Source organism: Aythya marila, assembly GCF_965140915.1.
Source record: "Aythya marila genome assembly, chromosome: 21".
NCBI lineage: Eukaryota > Metazoa > Chordata > Aves > Anseriformes > Anatidae > Aythya > Aythya marila.
Genome location: NC_139062.1, coordinates 3,484,917 through 3,504,892, shown reverse-complemented (window position 1 = coordinate 3,504,892; position 19,976 = coordinate 3,484,917). Strand labels below are relative to the sequence as shown.

At 55.7% G+C, this 19,976-nt stretch overlaps 1 protein-coding gene across 3 annotated transcripts in view; it reads left to right on the top strand.

Moving 5' to 3' along the window:
• Positions 1–19,976, top strand: part of ACAP3 (ArfGAP with coiled-coil, ankyrin repeat and PH domains 3) — a gene marked incomplete at its 5' end in the record, with an annotated part of 62,811 nt that overhangs the window by 16,347 nt on the left and 26,488 nt on the right. For all 3 annotated transcript variants that reach the window (XM_082776981.1, XM_082776979.1, XM_082776980.1), the window contains 3 exons: positions 10,833–10,890; positions 13,210–13,329; positions 13,819–13,872. In XM_082776981.1, coding sequence (XP_082633107.1) covers positions 10,833–10,890; positions 13,210–13,329; positions 13,819–13,872 — 232 coding nt within the window. The remainder of the gene's footprint in view (positions 1–10,832; positions 10,891–13,209; positions 13,330–13,818; positions 13,873–19,976) is intronic.

Genomic DNA, 19,976 nt, shown 5'->3' with positions numbered 1-19,976 from the left:
GCCTGCAGAAAAACATAGCCCGTGGCCTGACTCGGCATGTGAAGATATTAATAACCACGCACACAAAGGAAATGATTAAGGAATAGGCAGGGCTCCTAATTGAATGCTTCTTCCCCATTCACGGGAGGAAGGGTGTGAAATCCTCCTCGTGCTTGCCAGCTCCTGTTCCAGGAATCGGTCGCCAGCCCCGTTTGTGCGCCAGGTGGGTCTGCAGCGCGGAGCCAATTCACGGGGCAGCCCTCCTGTGACATGCAACTCCAAAGGCTTTTTTTTTTGTTCATTTGGAAGCCGTCACTGCGTTTCCAGCCAGGTTCAGATCCCGTCGTGGAACTTCAGAGGCAGCAGAGCTGGATTGCAAAGGTGCGGAGGCAGCAAAGGTCAGTGCAGCTCTTCCCTCCACGATGGACAACTCCCGGTCCCAACACCATCCCATGAAACACTTCACCCTGATAAATCAGCACTCTGCAATGCTTAAGTGTTTGTTCAGAAAAGACGTTTTTCTCCAGAAAACTCTACATTTAATGGAAGGCTTCAGGAAGGCGGCAGTGCAGCGCGGTAACTCTTGGCCCTACTGATTGCATAAGCAACGCAGCCGGCGGGCTTTGATGTGCGATCACTCCTACGCAGCCCCGAGCAGGAGAACCTGCTTCGCAGGGAAAGGAAGCGTTTGGTAACTCATCAGCTATATCCAGAGCTTGTCAGAAGTTTCTTCAGGCTTTCCTGCTGATTATTGCAACGCCGAATGCTCACACCTTGTAAATGGGGACTGACAGAGCTCTTCCTACGGTCTTTGTCGGTTAGGGAATTAATTAGGGTGTGAACAGACGGACTCCGGGCTCGTGGTCATGTCTCTGTCCTCACATCGAGGTCAGGGTGTTGAAAGAATGTGTGGAGGTTAAGTTAAACCAAGCTAAGCAGCATCGGACCAAAGGAGAGGATTTGTGTTTGCCTTCAGGTGTCGGTGTGACTCCCGGGGCTCCTGCAGTGGTCCTTAAACCCCAGGCCAGGTTCTGGTTGTGTTCACGCTGGTGGCAGCTTGCTGAATTTATTGGGCTGGTAGAAATGAGAGGGTTTGGGAGAGTGGGGGTGGAAGCGAATGTCCTAACAGAAAGCCAGAACATTCACAAAAACAAGTCTCATTCAGGCCTGAGTTTGCTTTGTGGTTTCCTTGTGAATCAGAGAAGAAAAAGGGAGTGGGAGGAGGGGAGCGAAAAGATATTCAGAACCCAGTCCAAAAGCAACCCCACGCCCCCCGGCCAATATCTCTCGTGTAAGACGTTTGTTTCTTCTGGCACTAGGAGGAAACCTTTCCAGACATTGTCCTCCCAGAACCGCTCGGCCCTTGCAGTTCCAAAGGCAGGCACACGGAAATACGTACGCACGGAGAGCGAGCAAGGAGGAGGAACAGCAGCTACCCCAGCACAAAGGGCAGGTTTTGTTTCTCAGCCCTAAAAGCTCTGTGCCATGCAACAGTTTGATTTCCTGCAGCCCTTCGTGCTCTGCAGGGCAGAAATGGCAGAAAGTCGCCCCAATTTCTGTGCTGATGGAGGCCACGAGGAGGGTTCGGTCCTTAATGCTTCGGGGCTGATATCCCCGAGGCCCAAAACCGCTGGATAAGCAGAGCGATTATTTCCTTCTCTGTCTTCATGCCTCGGTAGCAACGTTTCTGGAAAAGCAGCCGTCATCCAGCAGTGGTTTTGAGGCATGTGTGCTCCTACAAGGCGAGCTGAGACCTTCGTGGCCTCTCCATGCAGCTCGCTGTCGCGCCTCGAGCAAATCGGTGCCGTGCGACGGGGCAGGGCCGCAGCCTGGCACGAGGTGACCCTGGCACGAGGGTGGGTTTGGCTGGAGCCCCGTCTGCCACGGGGCCGTGGTGTGTGCCCTCGTGGCTGTGCTGCTGTGAAATCGGGGCATTTTGGGGTGTTTTGGGGCTCAGGAAGGGACGTGGCCTCGCACAACCTGCACCGTGCCCGGCGGCGCAAAGCGAGGCCGGGGCGAGGAGCAGGGTGGCGAGGCTCAGCCTCGGTGCGGGCTGGGGACATCGCGGGGAGCGGGGGGAGAATGGCTCCTGTGTGCTCCTCTGCCCTGAGCTCGGTGGGAACAAGGGCCAAAGTGTGCGTGGTGCTCGAGCTTGGGGCTCGGGGGCTGTCTGTCACTGCCACCGCAGCGAGGGGACACCCGCTGCTGCTGAAATGCAATGTTTGAGTTGCTCCGTGCGGCTCTCTTGCCGCAGTCCCTCCTTTTCTCTCTCTTATTAAGCACTTCTGAGCCCGGCGAGGGACAAGGAGGCTGCAGGGCCAGGCCGTGCCTGCGGGGGGGAGCGCAGATATGGAGGGGTAACACCAAGTTTGCTCCGCGGCAATAACCGAGATAGACTAAACAAAATCTTGCACGCATCTGCAGCCCGGCCATTTCTGGGTCGAGGCAGAAGGCTCGTGCGGCGTAGCAGCATCCACCTAACATCTGTCAGCGGTGTGTTTTTTTTCCCCAAAAACAATTTTTCTGTGAAATTCTAGCAAATGGTGAGCCCCGAGCCTACCTGCCGCCCAAACAGCCACCAGCCAGGTGCAAGGCTGCGTTCTTTTGTGTAGGACAGATTTGTTTTCTAACCAAAACCTTGATTAATCCCTGCTATGTCAGAAGGAGGCTCCCCAGCCCTTTCATCTCCCCGCTGGGGACACCGAGGCAGCCCCGAGCGTTTCCTCCCCGCTTTAACTCCTTGCTGGGCATATCTCCGGCCCTGGCTCGCCCTGCTGGCTGTACCAGCACAACTGGCTCCACGAAGGCATTTCCTCACTCCTGCAAGCTGCTCCAGCTCACCGAGCGGGGCCCGGCGTGTGCTCAGCACTCCTGAACTCCCATTGAGTTTGGTGGGGGTGAGAGGCAGCTCTAAAATCAAGCCCCTGCCCGAGGGCTTTGCGTATGCGTGACCTTTAAATCGGAGCTGGGGCGCATTTTGCCTCCAAGCCCTTGTCAGTGGAGGCCCTGATGTTAACCCGCCTCGGTGGCTTGCTCGGTGGGCAGCTCTTGCTGCTTGGCTCCCTTTTGGGGAGCAGAACCCTGGTTTCTCAGGAGCTGTGGACCAAAGCCAAGCAGCTAAAGGACGTAAAAAGACAAGTGGTGCTCACAGGCCAGCCTGTTAGTGAATCCAGGTGCTGAATCTCACATCCTGCTGCTCGCTGCGACTCCCTCAAGCCGGTAAGATGCTGCTGGTGTGTGTTGTTCAGTGGAAACTGAAGATCTGTCAGGTGTCTCAGACCTCATTCTGCGTGGAGCAAGCAATCTGCTTTCACTCGAGCAGCAGACCTCAGTTTGGGGTGGAATAAGAGAGAGAAATCTGTGGGCTCGCCTTGCTGACGCTACGAAACACAGAGTGGCCGTGGGAAGGGGAGAGCTCTGAATAAAGGCAGCTCTCAGTTCTCCTGTGAGTGCTGCTGACTTAAAAGCCAGAGAGCAGAAGCATCACATGTGCCAGTTTCCAGCGTAATTACTCAAAATCTAGGTCAGCGTTTGCACTGTAGCAAGCATTTCTGCTTGGCAGGGCGATTGACTTGTCGTCGCTGGGGGTGCGTTAATAAATCTCCGGCAAACGTTATCAGCGATCTGCTCACAGCATCTTTGATCTGAAGGACTTTGGGCGCAGCTGTCATTAAGGGAAGTTCCTTGTGGAAGCTTTTTGGAACCGTCCTCCAAACGGGACAAGCGAGGGAAGGAGCGAGTTGTTTGTGCTGAGAGGGCCGAGGCACTGCCGGAGGTAAGGATGTGACCCAGGAGTGCCGGCTCCCCGGCTCCTGCTCCCAGTCCCCAGCCTCCTCACGCCCAGCCTCGTGCTGTGATCTCCCCAGACACGCGGCTCCAGCTTCAGGAAAAGCTCGCCGTGACGCTGGAAGGGTGGTGCACAACGCGGGTAGGGAACAAACTGCAGTGCCCAAGCATCTGAAGCCCTCGAGGAAGGAAATGAGGCTGCTCAGAAGCTTGGTAAGGATGGGTAAGAGCAGTAGCAGCAGGCTCTGGGGCTGAGGGAGGAGCATTTCCCTCACTGTCACTTTCTCCGGGTCCAAACCACCACCAGGAGAAACAGAAACCCCCCAGGGATGAGAGGGATGGGATCTGCACGGCCTCCATCCTGCTGCTGAAGGCAGTTTTGCCATTGATCCGCAGGAAGAAAAATGAACATTTTCCTTTAGGAGCCGCTGCCCTGAACTAGGAGTTAGGCGTTTCTGAAGTCATCGATCTTCCTTCCACCCAGCAGAGTTTGGTCAAAAGCGTGTCCTGATCTTGCAAAAGGAAAGAAAACAGACTCTGAGGGCCGAGGGACTGGACATCAGCTGCGTTGGCTCCTCTCTGGAAGGAAAGAGGGAATAGTGAGACAGCTGAGGACAGCCCTGTCCGTGCGCTGAGACAGAGCTGTGCACATCGGCTCCTTTCCATCATCTGAAACCCAGGCAGCAATTGGAGAATAACACAGTGGGTCTGGCTCTCAGATGCATGCAGAGCTTCCAGTTGTCCATGCTGCTCCTCCTGGGCTCCCCCTCATCAGAGCCCGGGGTTTTGACGAGGGTGGCTGCAGGGGTGGAAGAGCAGGAGCTGAGGATTGGCACACGCAGGGTGGTTTGATTGGAAATCGGTGTGCAGCGGGGCTGGGAAGCCGAGTGGCTGCTGATTTCGAAACGCAGAGCACAACGGGGCTGTGCCTGGCCCACGTGTGCCCAGCTGGGGCCGAGGGCTGGTTTGGAGAGCTAACGGAGGAGGAGCAAGGAGAAGCAGATGGCAGCAGCACTCGCTAGCCCGGCCATCACCCGCTGAGCCTCTAAAGCCTCAGGTACGACTTGACCCCAAATTATTGTCCCTGCCATCCCCAGCCCAGGGCTAGGCTGACTTCCCACACGAGTCCAGTTTGAGACTGGGACCAGCACGCAGTGGGCACTGTGCTCGTTTGCCTGGTGGGGTTCAGCACGCTGAGCCCTGTTCTGTGCCTCGATGCTCCCAGCCGAGCCGTAAGGTTCAGGGAAGCACATGAGGCTCCGTTTGTGTCTTCAGGGTTGGTTCAGGACGGGCTGGCACTGCTGGAGCATTCGAGCTCACCCAGGGCAGCTCTGCAGCCCCTGCAGAGACCCCTCTGGGACGGGCTCCGGCAGCACCGTGCTCATCGACCCCTCTCACCTAGAAGAAGCACCTCACCTTGAAGAAACATCTCACCTAGAGGAAGCATCTGACCTCGAGGAAGCATCTCAACCCTGGAAGAAGCACCTCACCTAGAGGAAGCATCTCCCCTAGACTCTCCTCCCTCTCCAGCCCCCGCTCCAGCAGAGGTGGGACCCTGCGCTGCCATTTAATGCCACCACCCACCCTCAGTGCTCCGTGGTCTTTGCCTCTCCCACATTTCCTGCACGCTCTGCTCAATTCCTAAGAACCCTTTGGCTCCTCTTATCTATCTCCCAACCGGTCCCAGGAGCGAATGCACAAAGCCGTGCAAACGGTGCTTGCATTTTGTGCTGGAAGCCGTGCGGTTGCAGGGTTCCTATGGACACAGTCACCGTGGAGCTGTTGCCATGGTGCTGGCTGCTCCCACTGCTGGGAGATGCAAAGCATTCGTCTTTTTTTTGAAGCAAGGCAGAAAAGCAGCGGGTACCAGAGGGCACAGCAGCACGGAAGCTTTCCGAGAGGTGTTTAAAGAGGCTGATAATGACTTGGCTTTAGAGCTGGGCCAGCTCTGCTTTGTCAGGTTCCTTATTTTTTCCTTTCTGCATCTTAAGGTACCAGCCAGCAAAAGGAAGCCAGACTGACGCCCTCGCTGCAGGGTCACCCACAGCAGCATTTCGCCATGCGACGGCTGCAGCACATCCCAAATAAATAAACCCAAAGAGTGCCCACCGTAAGCAGTGCGTGGCTTTTACCTCACCTCAGTTTAAACCTCCAGAAATAAGGCTTGCAAGAAGGCAGGGATGTGGAGGTGGAGCATAACATCCCATCTTCTCCTGCGGGCCCCCTTTCCTTGGAGGCACGCGCTCAGCTTGTTTTAAACTCGTTTTAAAATCAGTGCTCCTCTGGAGGGAAGCTTGGCAGCTCTTGGTGACCCTGCCAGGCTGCTGATGATCCTGGAAGAAGGATTTGGAGGAGAAAGGCTTGTGGCTGTGCCAGCCAGCCTCGTCTAGGTAGGGGCAGAGCTAATCCCATCAAGGCAAACACCGCTTTCCCTGCATTTCAAGCAGAACCCGGTCAGATTTAATGAATACTAATAGCTGCTCCGCACACCTACAGCTCCTGGCTCTGAGCGTTTCGCCACCGCCATGCAATCAATCCTCCAAACACTCCCGGGAGGGAGGGAAGGATTAGTTTCTCGGCCTCTGACTAGCGATATGGGGGCGTGGAGTCGGTGATAAGGGGCCTCCATCGATGCTGGGGCCATCGGGAAGGGCATCGAGGAGTTCCCCTTGCCTGTCCCGAGCTCTGGAGAGCCCGTGTTGAGCAGCACCAGGTGACACAGCGTAGGGCCTTGCAGCCTGATTTAGAGCTACATTTTAGTGATTTTCCCCGTCCTGAGAGTCCTTTTTGTTGTGCACACACACACAACGTGCACACACACAATGGGGAAGCCAAGGGCTGCCTTAGGTGGCAGCTAATGATAATAACAGAGTCGGCAGATAGGTTTATTAGTACTATTATCATTATTATTTTGCATCCCTTTCCCCAGGGGATGCCCAAATGCTTCTGGGGGAGGTTTTTGTCGCCTGCAAACCACGCTCCCCAACGGCTTCTCTAAAGCACAAAGGAAAATCCCCTGTGGAAACCCCGCAGGGCGGCGGGGGGATCGGGATCGTGGCTTTCTCGGAGCAAGGAAACTCGAGCCTCGGCCCCGCAGCTGCAAGGGCTTGCACTCGGCAGCTCGCAGAGGAGCTGGCGGGTTGTTTGCCCTTCCCGCAGGATGGAAATAGCCCAGGGCCTGGAAAAGCATCAGCAGGAGGAGCGCAGCACCAGGAAACGCCAAGGGCGCGCGGCCAGGAGGTGACTGCACACAGCTTTTAGCTGCCCCAGTGCTGGGGACGTTGCTTTTTTTGGGGGGGAGTTTGGTGAGTTTGTGTGCAAAGGAACCAGACCTGTTACCTGCGGCAGATTTTGCCACCCTGGCTTCTCACAAATTCAAGTCCAAGGGCAAGAAGAGGAGGTGCAGCAGAGGAGACGCTGCAGGGTGGGAATTGGGCTCTTGGTTGAGGGCTGAGCCCCTCTTGTCTTGCACGTAACAGCTCATCTGCCTCACAACTCATCTCCCCAAGGCCTTCATTCCCACCACGTCCCTGGAAGGATGGCCAAATGCCCCCCCGTGCCTCCTGTGATGCCTCTGGATCCCCGTCAGAGCCCTGGAGCCGTGCAGACCCCGAGATCGCTGCCCTTGCCATCAGCCACCCGGGACCTTTTATAGCAAGCCCGCGCCGCAAACACAAAGCTCGAGTTTCACGCTCTCCTAGCCCCAGCCAACTGTGCTCGTACCTTCGTGGATTCCAGACCCCAAAATGCCTTCCTCCTCCACACGGAGGCCAAATATAGCTGCTCCTTTTCTTAGGGCCCGATAAAAATGGGGAGTAAATTATAGATGCTCTCTCCACCTTCTGGCAGGAAGCATGCTGCCAGGCTGCCTCGCTGTATTAGCTTCGAGCTGATGTCTGCAGATTAAACAATGGCTGCTGTTGCTTTCCTGGAAAGAAAAGCAACCCCAGAAAACCCGTCTCTCTCTCTTTCTCTCTCTTCCTCTCTTTTTTTTTTTGCTGGTTATTGTGTCCAGCTATAAGGAGCAAGGAGAAACCGAGTGGAAAAATTGAATCTGGCAGTAAGAGGGTGATGCATGAAGGCGCACGACTTCCAAACCCAGAGAACAAAAATAGCTGAAAGGGGGGGGAAAAAGAAAAAAAAAAAGCCTGAAAGAAGCTCTTTAATTATTCCATTTCTCTCCAAAGCTTTGCCCCTGGCACAGCCAAGCTGCCGTTCCTATAGGGCAACCATATGTGTGGCAATAAAGCTCGAGCACCACATTAGGAGAGAGAAAGCCCAGCTTTTTCGGCTGGGCTTTCAAAGAGCTGGTAGCAGATTGATTGTAGCCAGAGCCCTGGGCACGGGGAGGGCAGGAGGGAGGCTGTGCTCCCGTACTGAGCCACCAGGATTTCGGTTTTGGCCCAGCTGATGCGAGGGAGGGCGCTCAGCTCCCTGCCGGGGGGCTGGAGGCTGCTCCTGGGTGAGAGTTTGGGAGAAGAGCTGGGGAAAAGCAAAGGGTGGTTTTTTGTTTTTTTTTTGCTTACTTTTTCAGTCTGCAGGAGAACCCATTCCCTCCTGTGCCCTTCACGTCCTTCCCTCTTTGTCCAGCACTCTCCAGCTGCCACTTTTATGCCTGTGAGGAACTCTGGGGATAAATCCCGGGGGCGTTGGTTGTGCTGGGGCCACGCTGGCATCCCAGCCTTCCCTCCGGAGGGAGCAGGTACTCGGTCAAACATCTTTCTCTGGGATTAGCTGGCAGTCATCCTGCGAACCTCCCCGCTGGCTGGGGTGCAGCTCGAAGGAATTCTGCAGCAGGACTGAAAACGAAAGAGTCGTCTCACCACCAATAATCAATCAGCTGCAATTTGCAAGCTAACGAGAAGACCTCTGCTGCATACACAGACTGCAGTGCCCTTTTCTGAACCATTCGAGGGGCTTTTTCTTTTCTTGCCAGCTTCCTCAGAGCTACAGCAGGCCGGGGGGCAGCTCCTGGCCAGCACCGTGGTATCGCTGCGGCTTCAGAGACCCAGAGGAAGCAGAGGAGCCGCTGGTAGGCAGCAGCCGGATTTCTTCTATCCGGCACTTCTGAACGAAAGCAGATCCCGGGCTGTCTTCTGTGATACTCAGCGGTGATCGATAACCTCGCCTGCTTGCGCTGGATCCGCTGCTTGGCTTGGGCTGAGCCGCAGCGAGCAGCCTTCGGTGAGATGAATCCTGTACACAGGGAGCAGAGCCCTGGCCTCTCCTTGCACAGCTCCGTCAGGGCTTTGGTGCTCTCCCTGAGGTACATCCCAGGTAATTTAGGAGCAGCACAGCTCCCTGCCTTCCTCTTCAGCCTCCTGGTGAGGAGCAGCGAGGCTCTGCTCCCGTGGTGCTGTCACTGCGAGGCGTGCAGGGAGCGCGCTGCCCGTGGCCGCGTGACATCAGCCGGCCTCTGCTGTCACTAATTAGTGCGTGACGCAGAATGACCCAGTCAGCTAGCTGCTCACGAGCCACATGAAGCTCAGGAGGGTGCTCACGGGTGGAAGAGCCGCTCTCTCACGCGGCGTTGGTCTGAAAATGCCAAAGATCTCGCGGGTGCTAGGGAAGGAGCTCCACGCCGCTCCTGCGCGAGGACAGGCTGGCTGCCCGCTGCCCCCCGGATTACACGGGCCCGTAGGAAACGTCGGCTGCCTCGTAGCTGGCAGATGGGGACTGCACTCACCTGTGGAAGGTATTAGGAGCGTTTCCTGTTGAGGAGTGCTTGGGGTGGATGTTGCTGAGTGTGCTGTGCGGGTCTGGTTTAGGTGTAAGCTTGTAAGGGGTGTGCAGCTGCCATGCTGCTGGCCTCAACCCTCCCTCAGCTTGGAGTTTCCACTTAGGCTTTTTTTTTTCCCCAGCTTTGGGACCTTTGGGGCTTTCTTCTCAAATGTCTTCTCCTTTCTCTTGGAAGCACATCCCTTAGTGAGGACAGTCACTGCCTTCCTCGCTCCCTTACTGACCGCAGACACCGCCAGGCATGGGGTTCCTGTGTCCTCCGGTGTCTCCCCAGGACTTTTTGCTGTTCCCTTTGGTTTGTGACCATCCTAACCTTTCGCTGCTCTAGCAGCACTGATTCACGTGGCTCTAAACCACCTTTCTCCCTTCTCTCTCTCCTTTCACCCGGCAAATGCTCAGTGCCGGATTTTTTCAAAGCCTGAGCGTGAGATTTCGGGAACCAACACTTAAAGTTACGAGCCCCCAAGCTTGAGAAGCTGCTCTTAATTCTTAAGGAATTGGGTTTGTACACCCTTGGTGCAGGGGGTGCTGTGAGGCTCGCCACATCACCAGCTGGGTGGTTAAAGCAAGAGCTGCCCAGCAGCGAGCAGCTCTGGATGCTGGCCTCAAAGAAACTCGTTTCGGACACACGGCTCAGGCCGGGAATGTTTTTTTTTGATGCCTGATGGCCACATTTCACTCAGGGAGGGAGGCCGGTGACCTTTGCAGCTGGAGCCCTCCAGCCTCTTGCTGTCACAGCTGCCCGGTGATGTGGAAGGAAAACCGAGCGGATAATCGTGGGGGAGATTTGTCTGTGTGCGCCCGGAGAGCCACGGGTGGGAGAGGGGCTTGGGGTGCTCAGTGCCAGCAGGACTGAGATGGGTTTGTGCCCGAGTGGTGGCTCCCGAGGCCCAGAGGACAAAACTCGCCGCGTGGCTGCACTTCAGGCACGGTCGTAGCCCAGAAAATCTGTTCTGGTGGTAGGGAGGCAAGCAGTTTGGGCCTGCCATGAATGGCTGGCAAATTACTGCCAATTAACAGTGCCTGCAGAATCAGAAGGAGGCTATTGCAGCACACCTGAATGCCTTCTGACGCTGGCAGAAGACAGCATCACCATCCCTGGTGTCAGCCCCGAGGAATTCATTCTCCATCAGGTGGGGTCCTGCTTCCTAGGAGTAAGTCCCGAGCTTATGGGGCAGCAGGAAAAAACCAAAGTGGGACGTGTGAACCCCTCCTCCCGTCAGCCACCAACACACATCTCAGGCCCTCGGATCTTTCCTTTTCTTGGCTTCTCTCCCAGTCATGACAAGCAAGCAATTAATTACTTCTTTTTGCTGCTCTCGTTGCAGGGCGACCATCGATGAAGTGGAAACAGATGTGGTGGAGATAGAAGCAAAGCTTGACAAGGTAAGACGGAGCTCCACGGTGGTTTGAAGTGGGGCTGATGGGTTCCTGCTTGGGAATATGGCCCCAAAAGCCTCCTCTGAAGAAGGGAGCCCAACACAGGCTGCCAGGAAACTGATGTAAAACACACTGAGCTTGTGCACAGGACCATGTCTCCCTCTACTGCCTGGCACCTGTCAGGGCTCCTTCGTGATAGCCGAAGCTGTCGGGACAGGAGGTCCAAGACTTGAGCTCCTAACACTGCTACTGCCCAGCCCAACCCTTCATTTTATTACAATATCGCTGCAACTGGATGTGATTAGATTTTAATCCTGGCCTCTGAAATCCCATCCTGGTTTCCTGGCCTCGTCGCCCTCCCTGACATCGTATTGCCCTCCTTTCCCTGCCTCCTTTTCTAGCCCATCGTGCCCAGTGCTGGCTTGTTGCTGTGTGACTGCACATCCGTAATTATGGTCTGCAGATAACGAAAGGGCGCTGGACTGAAATGCTAATTACAGATCCTCTGAAGGTGGGGTGGGCTCGGTGTTCAGCCTCTGGCTGCTGGGACTGGCGTCGGTGGCGAGGGACGCAGTGAGGGTGGATCCTGCAGATGTTGCAGGGAGCTGGGCAAAGGGCGTCCCTTGCTTCGAAGGTTTTGAGGACGAGGGGACAGCAGGGCAGGGAGTGCCGGGGTGGCGTGGATCGGAGCCGGAGGCTTTTTGGTGGCTTCTCCGCCTCCGCTTGTCCTGACATCCGAGGCATCAGCCAAGTCGTTTCTCAATGAGAGCAGAGAAATGAGGAGGAGGAGCCAGAAGGGCTGCTGGCTTTTTCTCTGTGAGATTTCCCAAAGCTAGCAAGGGAGAAAAAATCAAGTGTCTGACAGAAAAACGGGCTCTGTTGAAGTCACAAGCCCTGTCCTATAAAACCCATTTATTCCTCAGCTAGAGTGACTTCAGCTTTTCCTACCATGTCACCGACACGTTTCCTAGCGGTGCTGTCCCAGCTCTCTGATGCTCCAGGAGTTTTTCGAGGGCTAGGAAACGCGACTGCAAGGCGGGCTTGTGCCGAGTGGCCTTCAGCTACCAGCAACACAGCCTTGGCCACAAAGTGGCTGCACAGAGGTAGTGTAGAAACCGCCACGTTGCAGAATCAGCTGGATTTCCTTTCCAGAGGATCCGTCCAAACCCCTAGTGTCCATCTGGGCTCCAGATGTGACAGGAGCTGCCTCTATTCGCTCTCCTCCTCTGGGCTTGGACGGGATAGTGCGAGTCTGCTGCCTGCCAGAGCTCTGCTGTCAAGCTGCGTGGACAGGGGAGCCTGCGAGTGTGAAAGAGCCAGGTCTGCACACCCTGCGTGTACACAGCCGTACCCTGCGTGGCTTTCTGTGTGTTTATACATTCAGTTAAATCCTTCCGGGACTGCAGGGAGAGGCCGACAGGCTCCTTCTGCAATGCACGTGTATAAACGTGACTCAGCACGCACCCCAGAGCCTGGTGGCTGCGTGGAAAGAGCACCGAGCCCAAATCAGGTCAAGGCAAACCTAAGCGCTCCTCACCGCCAGCCTGGGGTGAGGCTGGCTGCCAGGGGGAGATTCCTAAAGCCATTGATCCCTAGTAAGATGAACGGCCCTACAAGCTCCTGGGTTGTGAGAATGGGAAACTCCAGTTCCAAGTGTTGGTCCCTGTCAGTAGCTGAAGTTTTTCGCTTGGGTAAAAAGCCTGGAACCGTGATGATTTAAAAAAAAAAAAAGCTCTGTGGTCATCCTTTATTGTTGCAAGTCTCTCGGGCCTTTGGTTTATGGATTTCTCTTGTTTCACTTAACCTTTTACAAGCAGCTTTGGCTGAAGGGAGATATGCCAAAGGCCAGGGTGCCGCAGCCTTTCCAGCCAGTTCCAGGCCTGCGGAGGCAGTTTGGTGGCCAGGATGTCTGGGAATGTTCCCAGCAGCTGTTAAATTATCACAAGTTAATCAGGGCTCTCTGGAGACGTATGCCCATGCTGCAGCAAGCCCCTTCCAAAATGAGGAAGCTGCCCCGTTTTGGTCCAGGGAGATCCACTGGGGTCATAACATGGGTTGTGATGGGAACTGGAGCGCGTGGCTTGCTGTTAACACCATGTCCTGAGAACACGGCCCCTTCTAGGACTGTCTGACAGCACAACAGACCCCGAGAAATGAGATGTGCATCCCCATTTCTGCCCCGTGCCGTCGGGGCTGCTTGTGGAGCCACAGCAGTAACGTGAGCAGCATCCTGACCTGAAGGTCCTGCGCCATGGTGCTGGTGCAGAGGAAGCCCAGCCTGGCTGCGGTTTGTGTCACCTCCCTCTCTGCTCTCTCCTCGTGCAGCTGGTGAAGCTATGCAGTGGGATGATTGAAGCAGGCAAGGCCTACATCACCACAAACAAGCACTTTGTCAGCGGAGTCCGGGACTTGTCGCAGCAGTGCAAGAAGGATGAAATGATTTCGGTGAGTCATCCTGCGGGATGGAGCGAGTATTGAGCTTCGTGGTGCTGTGCCTGGACTGTATGTCCAAGACCTTTGTGCTGTTTAAAAAGCCATTTGGCGTGAGATTTTATATTAGGAGGAAAGTAGAGGCCCTCTGACAGTGCAGTGTCGAGGCTCAGGGTGACATTCAGCATCTGCAGGGAGAGCTGAGCTTTTAAGAAGCCGCAGTGCTGGCAAAGTAATTGCAATCTAGGTCAGTAAGCATCGGTTATTTGGGAAGCACAGGGAACCAGCCTGTGGAAGAAACAACTGGCGTGGTGGTTTGAGCACTAACCTGGAAAGGACGGGGAGCCTGTGGCTTCCATGCCAGCTGTTTATTGAAGCACCTTGCCAAGTGCCAGAGTGGCTCTTCAGCGGCTTCATGCGAGTCCCTCACAGCCCCCTGAGCCCCTGGGGATGCAGGGCAGCTGCTTCTGTTCCCTGACAGTTCTCTTTACCTTTCTTTTGCAGGAGTGCCTGGACAAATTTGGAGACAGCCTGCAGGAAATGATCAACTACCACATGGTAAGTCAGCGCCTCCTCTTATCTCTCTGTGTGCTGATAGCAGCCTCTCACTCCAGGCCCTGCTGAGCTGTCTCCCGTGGTTGGCTTTCCAAGGTGGGATCCGTGAAGGCAGTGTTTGCCACGTTGGGTAGCCAAGAGAGCTGCAGAGGGCCAGGAGATGTTGCCTCTTGCAGCAGTGTTGAAAGGGATGAGCTCTGAGCCTGTCAGAGCTCATGGGTGATCAACACCGGTGCATCCTGTGCTCTAGGAAACTGGATTTCCACAGGCTTGCAGAGCAGGTGGCGCTTAATGAAAGGACACGTGCAGTTTTGCACGGGAGCCTTTTGGTTCATTGCAGATCAAGGATGTGCAGCCAGTAATGGAGGGGTGAGGCTGGAGACCCCTGCATCGAAGGAAAGTGCGAGCTCGCAAGGTCCTGCAGCGCAGGTGACTTGTTCTTTGAGGATAGCACGAGGGTTTGTAATGAGGCAGGGTCCTGAGGAGCTCTGGTAACTCAGGGCTTCAGCTACGAACAGCTTGCACACACAGCCTGCTGGCTGCAGGTGTGGAACACGCTCTGGAGCCTGGCATTCGGATCTGTGCCACTTGGACACCGGCAAGGCTGTGAATGGGCTGGAAGTGAAGGGCTGCTTTGTTAGCTGGTGCCGTGAGCAGACTTGGGGAGCTGTGTGCAGCTCTGTGCTTAAGGACAGCACGGGACAGATTAATGCCACAGTAAAATGAAAGGAAGGAAACGTCCAGACAATGGCTGAGTTAGAAGCTGCCCCCCCCAGCCATCCAGCCGCGGCATCTGTAAGCCTCGTGGAAGAGGAAGGTTCTTCATCCGTGGTGGCTCCGTGCCAGAACCACCATTTTTAAGGCTGTAACTCGGTCAGAATTTAAAGCACAAGTGCTTTAAAGCCGAGGAAGCTTCAGGGTGCCAGCGCTGGCCTGACCCACTTTCACACCACGATAGCCCTGTCGCAGTGCATCAGGCACGGTGCTCGCGTTTGGGATGCCGGCTAACCCCGCGCAGCTGGAGGAGAAGCTGCAGCAAGCCCACGTAATTATTTCCTGCAGCAGGTGGGAAGACAGGCTCCTAGTGAAAAATGCCAGGGGAGAAGAGGTGCTGCACACGCGGCTCTCTTAGGACTGTCAGAGGTGGGAACAAAGAGCTGTACAGCAGTGCTGGTGGGGAGGAGAGGTTGAAGAAACCAGAGTGAGCATCAGCACAAAGGGGCGATTATGCCCAAGCAGAAAAAGTCAAACCCTGCTTCCCTGAATTCTCTAAATTTCCCTCTGAAGAGGTAAGGCCTTTCCACCACGGAGAACGTGAGCCCCCCAGCATTTACCCCTCCGTTCCCGGGATCGTTTTGGAGCTGCAAGGCCCAGCCTGGAGGCAGCGGCCCCAGCCAGCAGGCTCTGGATGCCGCCAGCTGCGCGGCTTCCCCTGGATCCCTGCTCGCTGCCAAGAGTGGCACTTTGGGGATTGCTCTTGCCTCAGCCAACTAAGAAGCAGAAGAAGGACTCTTCCCGGGGCTGCCAAATCCCCAGCTGACGCCGTGTAAACCTTCCCATGCACCCCACCCCGCTCCAAAGGGGTGAGCTCCCCGCTGCAAGCGAGGCAGGGGCTGTAAGAGGCGATATTTCCCTGCCACCAGCTGCAGGGAGAAGGGGAAACGTGCTCCAACCCTCCCTCCCCCAGCTTTTGGAGAGCATCTCCTGTCAGTCCCTCTCCAGGAAATGGCTTTGGAGTGACTGCTGCATCTTCCGCCCTCTCAGACCACGGCTGCTCAATTAGCAGAGTTATTTTTAGGGCCTTCTGCCGTCTCCTTTGTGTGTGTGTGTGTGTGTGTGTGTGTGTGTGTCTTGGCTCATCCGTGTCTGAGGAGCTCAGCTCTGAAGCAGTTGTCAGTGCTTCATCTAGGCACGTGGCCAGGGCAGTATGTACCACTGGAACAAGTTAAAAAGAAGGGAAAATGTCCCAAAAAATCGGTTGGAAAAAAAAAAGAGCTTGTTCTATAATTTTATTGCTAGAGTGCTGGGCCAGGAGATATCCTGCTTCCAGTTCAGCAAAATCCAAGCATGAAATCCTCTTGAGCGCAGCGGATGAACCCACACAACATTTCCACCTTTCTTTTAATGCACAGAGGGGAAAAACATCAAAGCAGCCTTTGGAGACGAATGACAAAAGAGTGAGTTGAGTTCAGAGGATCTGGAGTCGGTGTCCTGTGCCTTTTTTGTGCTCTGAGCCACGTTGAGGCACGTACAGGAATCAGAAAGCTCAGCTGGGCTGTTGTACCTTTGGGCCTCAGTGCAAAAAAGCATTTCAGGTGCTTGCCTGCCCCTGAGGAGCTGCTGGGAGGACGCGCAGAGGCTCTGCTGATGCGTGCCAGGGAAATACCAGGATTACCAAAGGTGAAACAACACCTCAGGTAGTGGATTTTTTGCCCCAAAAAAACAGAAAGGGGTGAAAGCAAGGAAAGCAGGCAGACGGAGGGTGAAGAGGACGGGTTTAATCCTGAGATTAGAGGTGCTGGGGTTCAGGCTGTGCTCAGCCACACGAGAGGAGCTGACACGGAGCAGCAACTCCCCCGCACTCGCCGCCAAGCACGGTCCGTGCAGCACGGGGCCCAGCTGAGCTGCTGAAGGATGCAGGAACGCATCACCCCGCCGGGAGAGCTTCCCCACGTGGGCTGGAGGTGATCTGTGACAGGCAACACCTTCCCAGCTCCCCGGGTGAGATGTGGGAGCAGTGGGTGGCAGACGGCGGTGCCAGAGCCTCGCAGCATCATTCCCACACGGAGCGAAGCGTGGCCTTTTTCAGGAGCCTGAGTGGCACGGACTGGAATTTTGCTCCAGGGCCTGAGGTCTCCCACGTGAGCCCTCCTCCTCGCTCCATACCACACGGCAGTCAATAAATTGTGACTGTGCCTTTGCCAAGCTCTCCCGTGCTGGAAAAGCTCCTTGCTTGTCTACAGACAGACGCTGTGCTCGCAGCTCCGAACCCTGTGTGTTTGTGGGCTTGCCTCCTTCTTCCTTATCACCCTCCCCAAAACCCAAAACGGGTTGAAAAGCTTTATCCATCTGCCAGGCTATTAGCTGGGAGAGAACAGCTTTCCCTCTTCCTACAGAGTTTGATGGATGTCATTAAGTAGCTGAGCCTAACGAGATCTCCCCGGAGGTAAAGCAGCTTGAAATTGCCACCAGGTCCAGAGCAATCCCTTATAATTTTGGGCTCCTGGACTTCTCTTGTGAGGCCAGCTGGGGGTGTTTGTAATTCCAGCAGTGCAGAAACCCCTGGGGGTTTCCACCCCATGGCCAAAAAGTGTTAAACCATAGGCTTGGAGTGGATTGCTGCTTGCTGTCTGGATTAAGAGATATGAGAGAGACCCAACAAGGGTAACTCAGAGCTGTCAGCACCCACTTGCAAGGAGCTGAGGAAGGGGAGGCTGCAGGTGATGCACGGGCAGGAGTGTGGGGATGCACCAAAGCGTGGCTCTGCCCCACAGAGGGAGCTTTGCCACCAGCCCATCGCCCTGCACGAGCCTTGGAAGGAAATACCGGGGTCTGCAGCACAGCCTGGGCACATCAGGTCAGCCCTGGGGGAATGGCTTTCCCCGGGGAGGTGAAATCCGAGGTGAAATGGGATGGCGTGAGGGGTTTTACTGCTAATTCCTGATTGCTGTTACGTGGAGGGAGGAGCTGGGGGCTGCGTGCTGGTGTGCTGGAGGATTTCCTACTCACATCCTCGGATGAAAGCACCTCGGGGCGGAAAGGAACGGGAGCAGATGTCTCGGGGTGTTGTTTTGCCTTCCTTTTGGGGGCACATTTCCTTCCTGAGGGTCTCCTGGCTATTTACACGGGAAAAATTCCTTTCTATTTCAGGAACGTGGGACTCCCGTGCTGAGTTGGGAGTCTTTTGTGGAGTCTTTGTCCTGGAGGCAGCCCTGTGTAGCCCGTGGAGCAGGGAGGAGATGCTCGCTGGATTCCTCTGGACTAGCTTGTCCTGGGGAATTCCTAGGGGCAGCCCAAGCCCAGGGGAAAGGCCTGAGTCACCAGAACCAGGGAGAAAGATTTACTGAGGGAATCGCTGCCAGGATTGCAGGCAAACGTGGAAGGAGCCTCCCGAACGGGATCCTCCCAGCCACATCTCCATTCACAAGAGCGGTTTCATACCGTGAAGCCTCTTGGGCCATTTCAAGGCCTTGCAAAAGCATCTCGGGGCGTTCTGTGTTAACAGCCCACATTCCAAAGCAGTCTTCATATCAGGGGCATGAAGTAATGTGGCTGGCTGCACTGACACGGCTCGCTGCGGGATAAACAGAGCGTGTGGGACACGGGAGCCGCGTGTGGGGACGGGGTTATGCCTTGCCGTTAGAGTCGGTTAAAAAAAAAAAAAGTGGAAAAAGAGGGGGAAAAAATAAACTTTTCACCGAAAAAATAAGTCAGTGGGAATCAAAACACCGAAAATCCTCCAGCAGCTCCCACCTACAAAGCCTCCTTCCCTTTCATCTCTCCGGCAGCAGGGCTCTGCCAGCCTCCGCGCCTGCTTCCTGCCATCCCTCCCTGCCCGCGCTTTCTTCTTGCTCCTTCCCATGCGGCTCCCCCTCTCTGTCTGATCAGCCAGATAAGAAAAGCAAAAGGAGGTGGGTGAAGGTGTTGGGAAACTGCTCCGGCTGAGCCCCTGGAGCGCTTCTCCAGCAGCACCAGGTATTTTTTTAGCTCAGGAGATGCGATGTGAGCGCTGCCCTCGCCGGTACCGCTCCAGGCAGCCCCGCTGAGACCTGAGCATCCCTGCCTGCCCCAAAGCACCGGGCACGGGGATCCTCCAGGAGCAGGAGCAGCTTGCAGGGGGGATCGGGCTGTGCAGGAGGTGTTTCCTGCTGCCGAGAAGAAAAGCCACCCAGGCTGTGATGAGTCAGGGAGGCAGAGGTGGGTGGAGGGCAGGGGAAGGATGGGGGAAGCGAAAGCAGAGTGCTCCCAGCCTGCCCGTGCTCCCCGGGGCTGGGAGAGCACCACCTGCACTTGGATAACACTTGGGAAGGGTCCGGGTGCATCAGGCTACCCGCTAAGGGATGTCGTTTGTGGCTGCAGAATCCCTGGCAGCCTTTGAACTGAAAAACTTGGACGTTTGGAGCTTGTTTTGAGAGCAACTCAGCTTTAGCTCGGATGGGAAGCTGGGCGCAGGCTGTGTTGACATCCCACAGGCGTGACGGAGGTGGTGCTGGTGGTTGTTTTCCAGAGCACACGGCCTCCAGTGAGCCGTGTTACAGAGGCATCACAGGTGGAAGCTCTTCCCGGGTGGCATTTATCGGGTGTGCCATCGCTCGGGAGGCGTAGGACCAAGCCACACAGCCAGCCTGGGATAAAAGGCACTGAGGCATCCCTTGGCAGGCAGAGGATGCTCAAAATCTGCCCCGTAGGTTACTACATTCAGCTGCGAGAGCTGCAGTGAAAGAGAATTAAACTATGGGAATGTGAAATCAGGGAAAAATGCAGATGTCATCGCTGAGCTTGATTCAGGCAGCTGCAGTGCTGGTTACGTGCTTTTTCCAAAGCTCTCTCAGGCACACCCTGGACTCAGGACAGACCGAGTTAGCACCTGGGGCCTGAAAAACCTCTGTGCAGTTCTTCAGCAGGCGAGGTGGTGGAAGAGAAGGGGATGTTCCCCCAGCAGCAGAGCATGCAGCCTCTTTAAGCTATTCCCATCGCAGCACCGAATCGGGATGTCGGGGGCTGTTGTAAGGACTCTGGGTGATCAGCTTCTGTGGCATGGAGTCATGCTCATTCCCCAGGAGATGCTGAGAGCCAGACAACAACCACAGCCCCCTCCACAACCCCCTGAGCTCTGCCAGCCCGGCCACGGCTGCCACCCTTCTCTTGCTCGCTGCAGTGCCCCCGTTTTGCGGGACGCTTTTGGGGTCAGCAGCCCTGAGACCAGACCAAAGGATCAGGCTCTGGTTCCCCAGCCACCAGCTCCTGAGGTACGGGCTGACTTCCCAGCTTAGCCTCAGACCTGCTGCTTATGCTTCTCTTTGGCAATTCTTGCCATAAATGCATGGCTTCATTCTCTGCCACAGCCCCGTTCCCTTGTGCAGCCGCGATGCCCTGCTTCGGGGCTG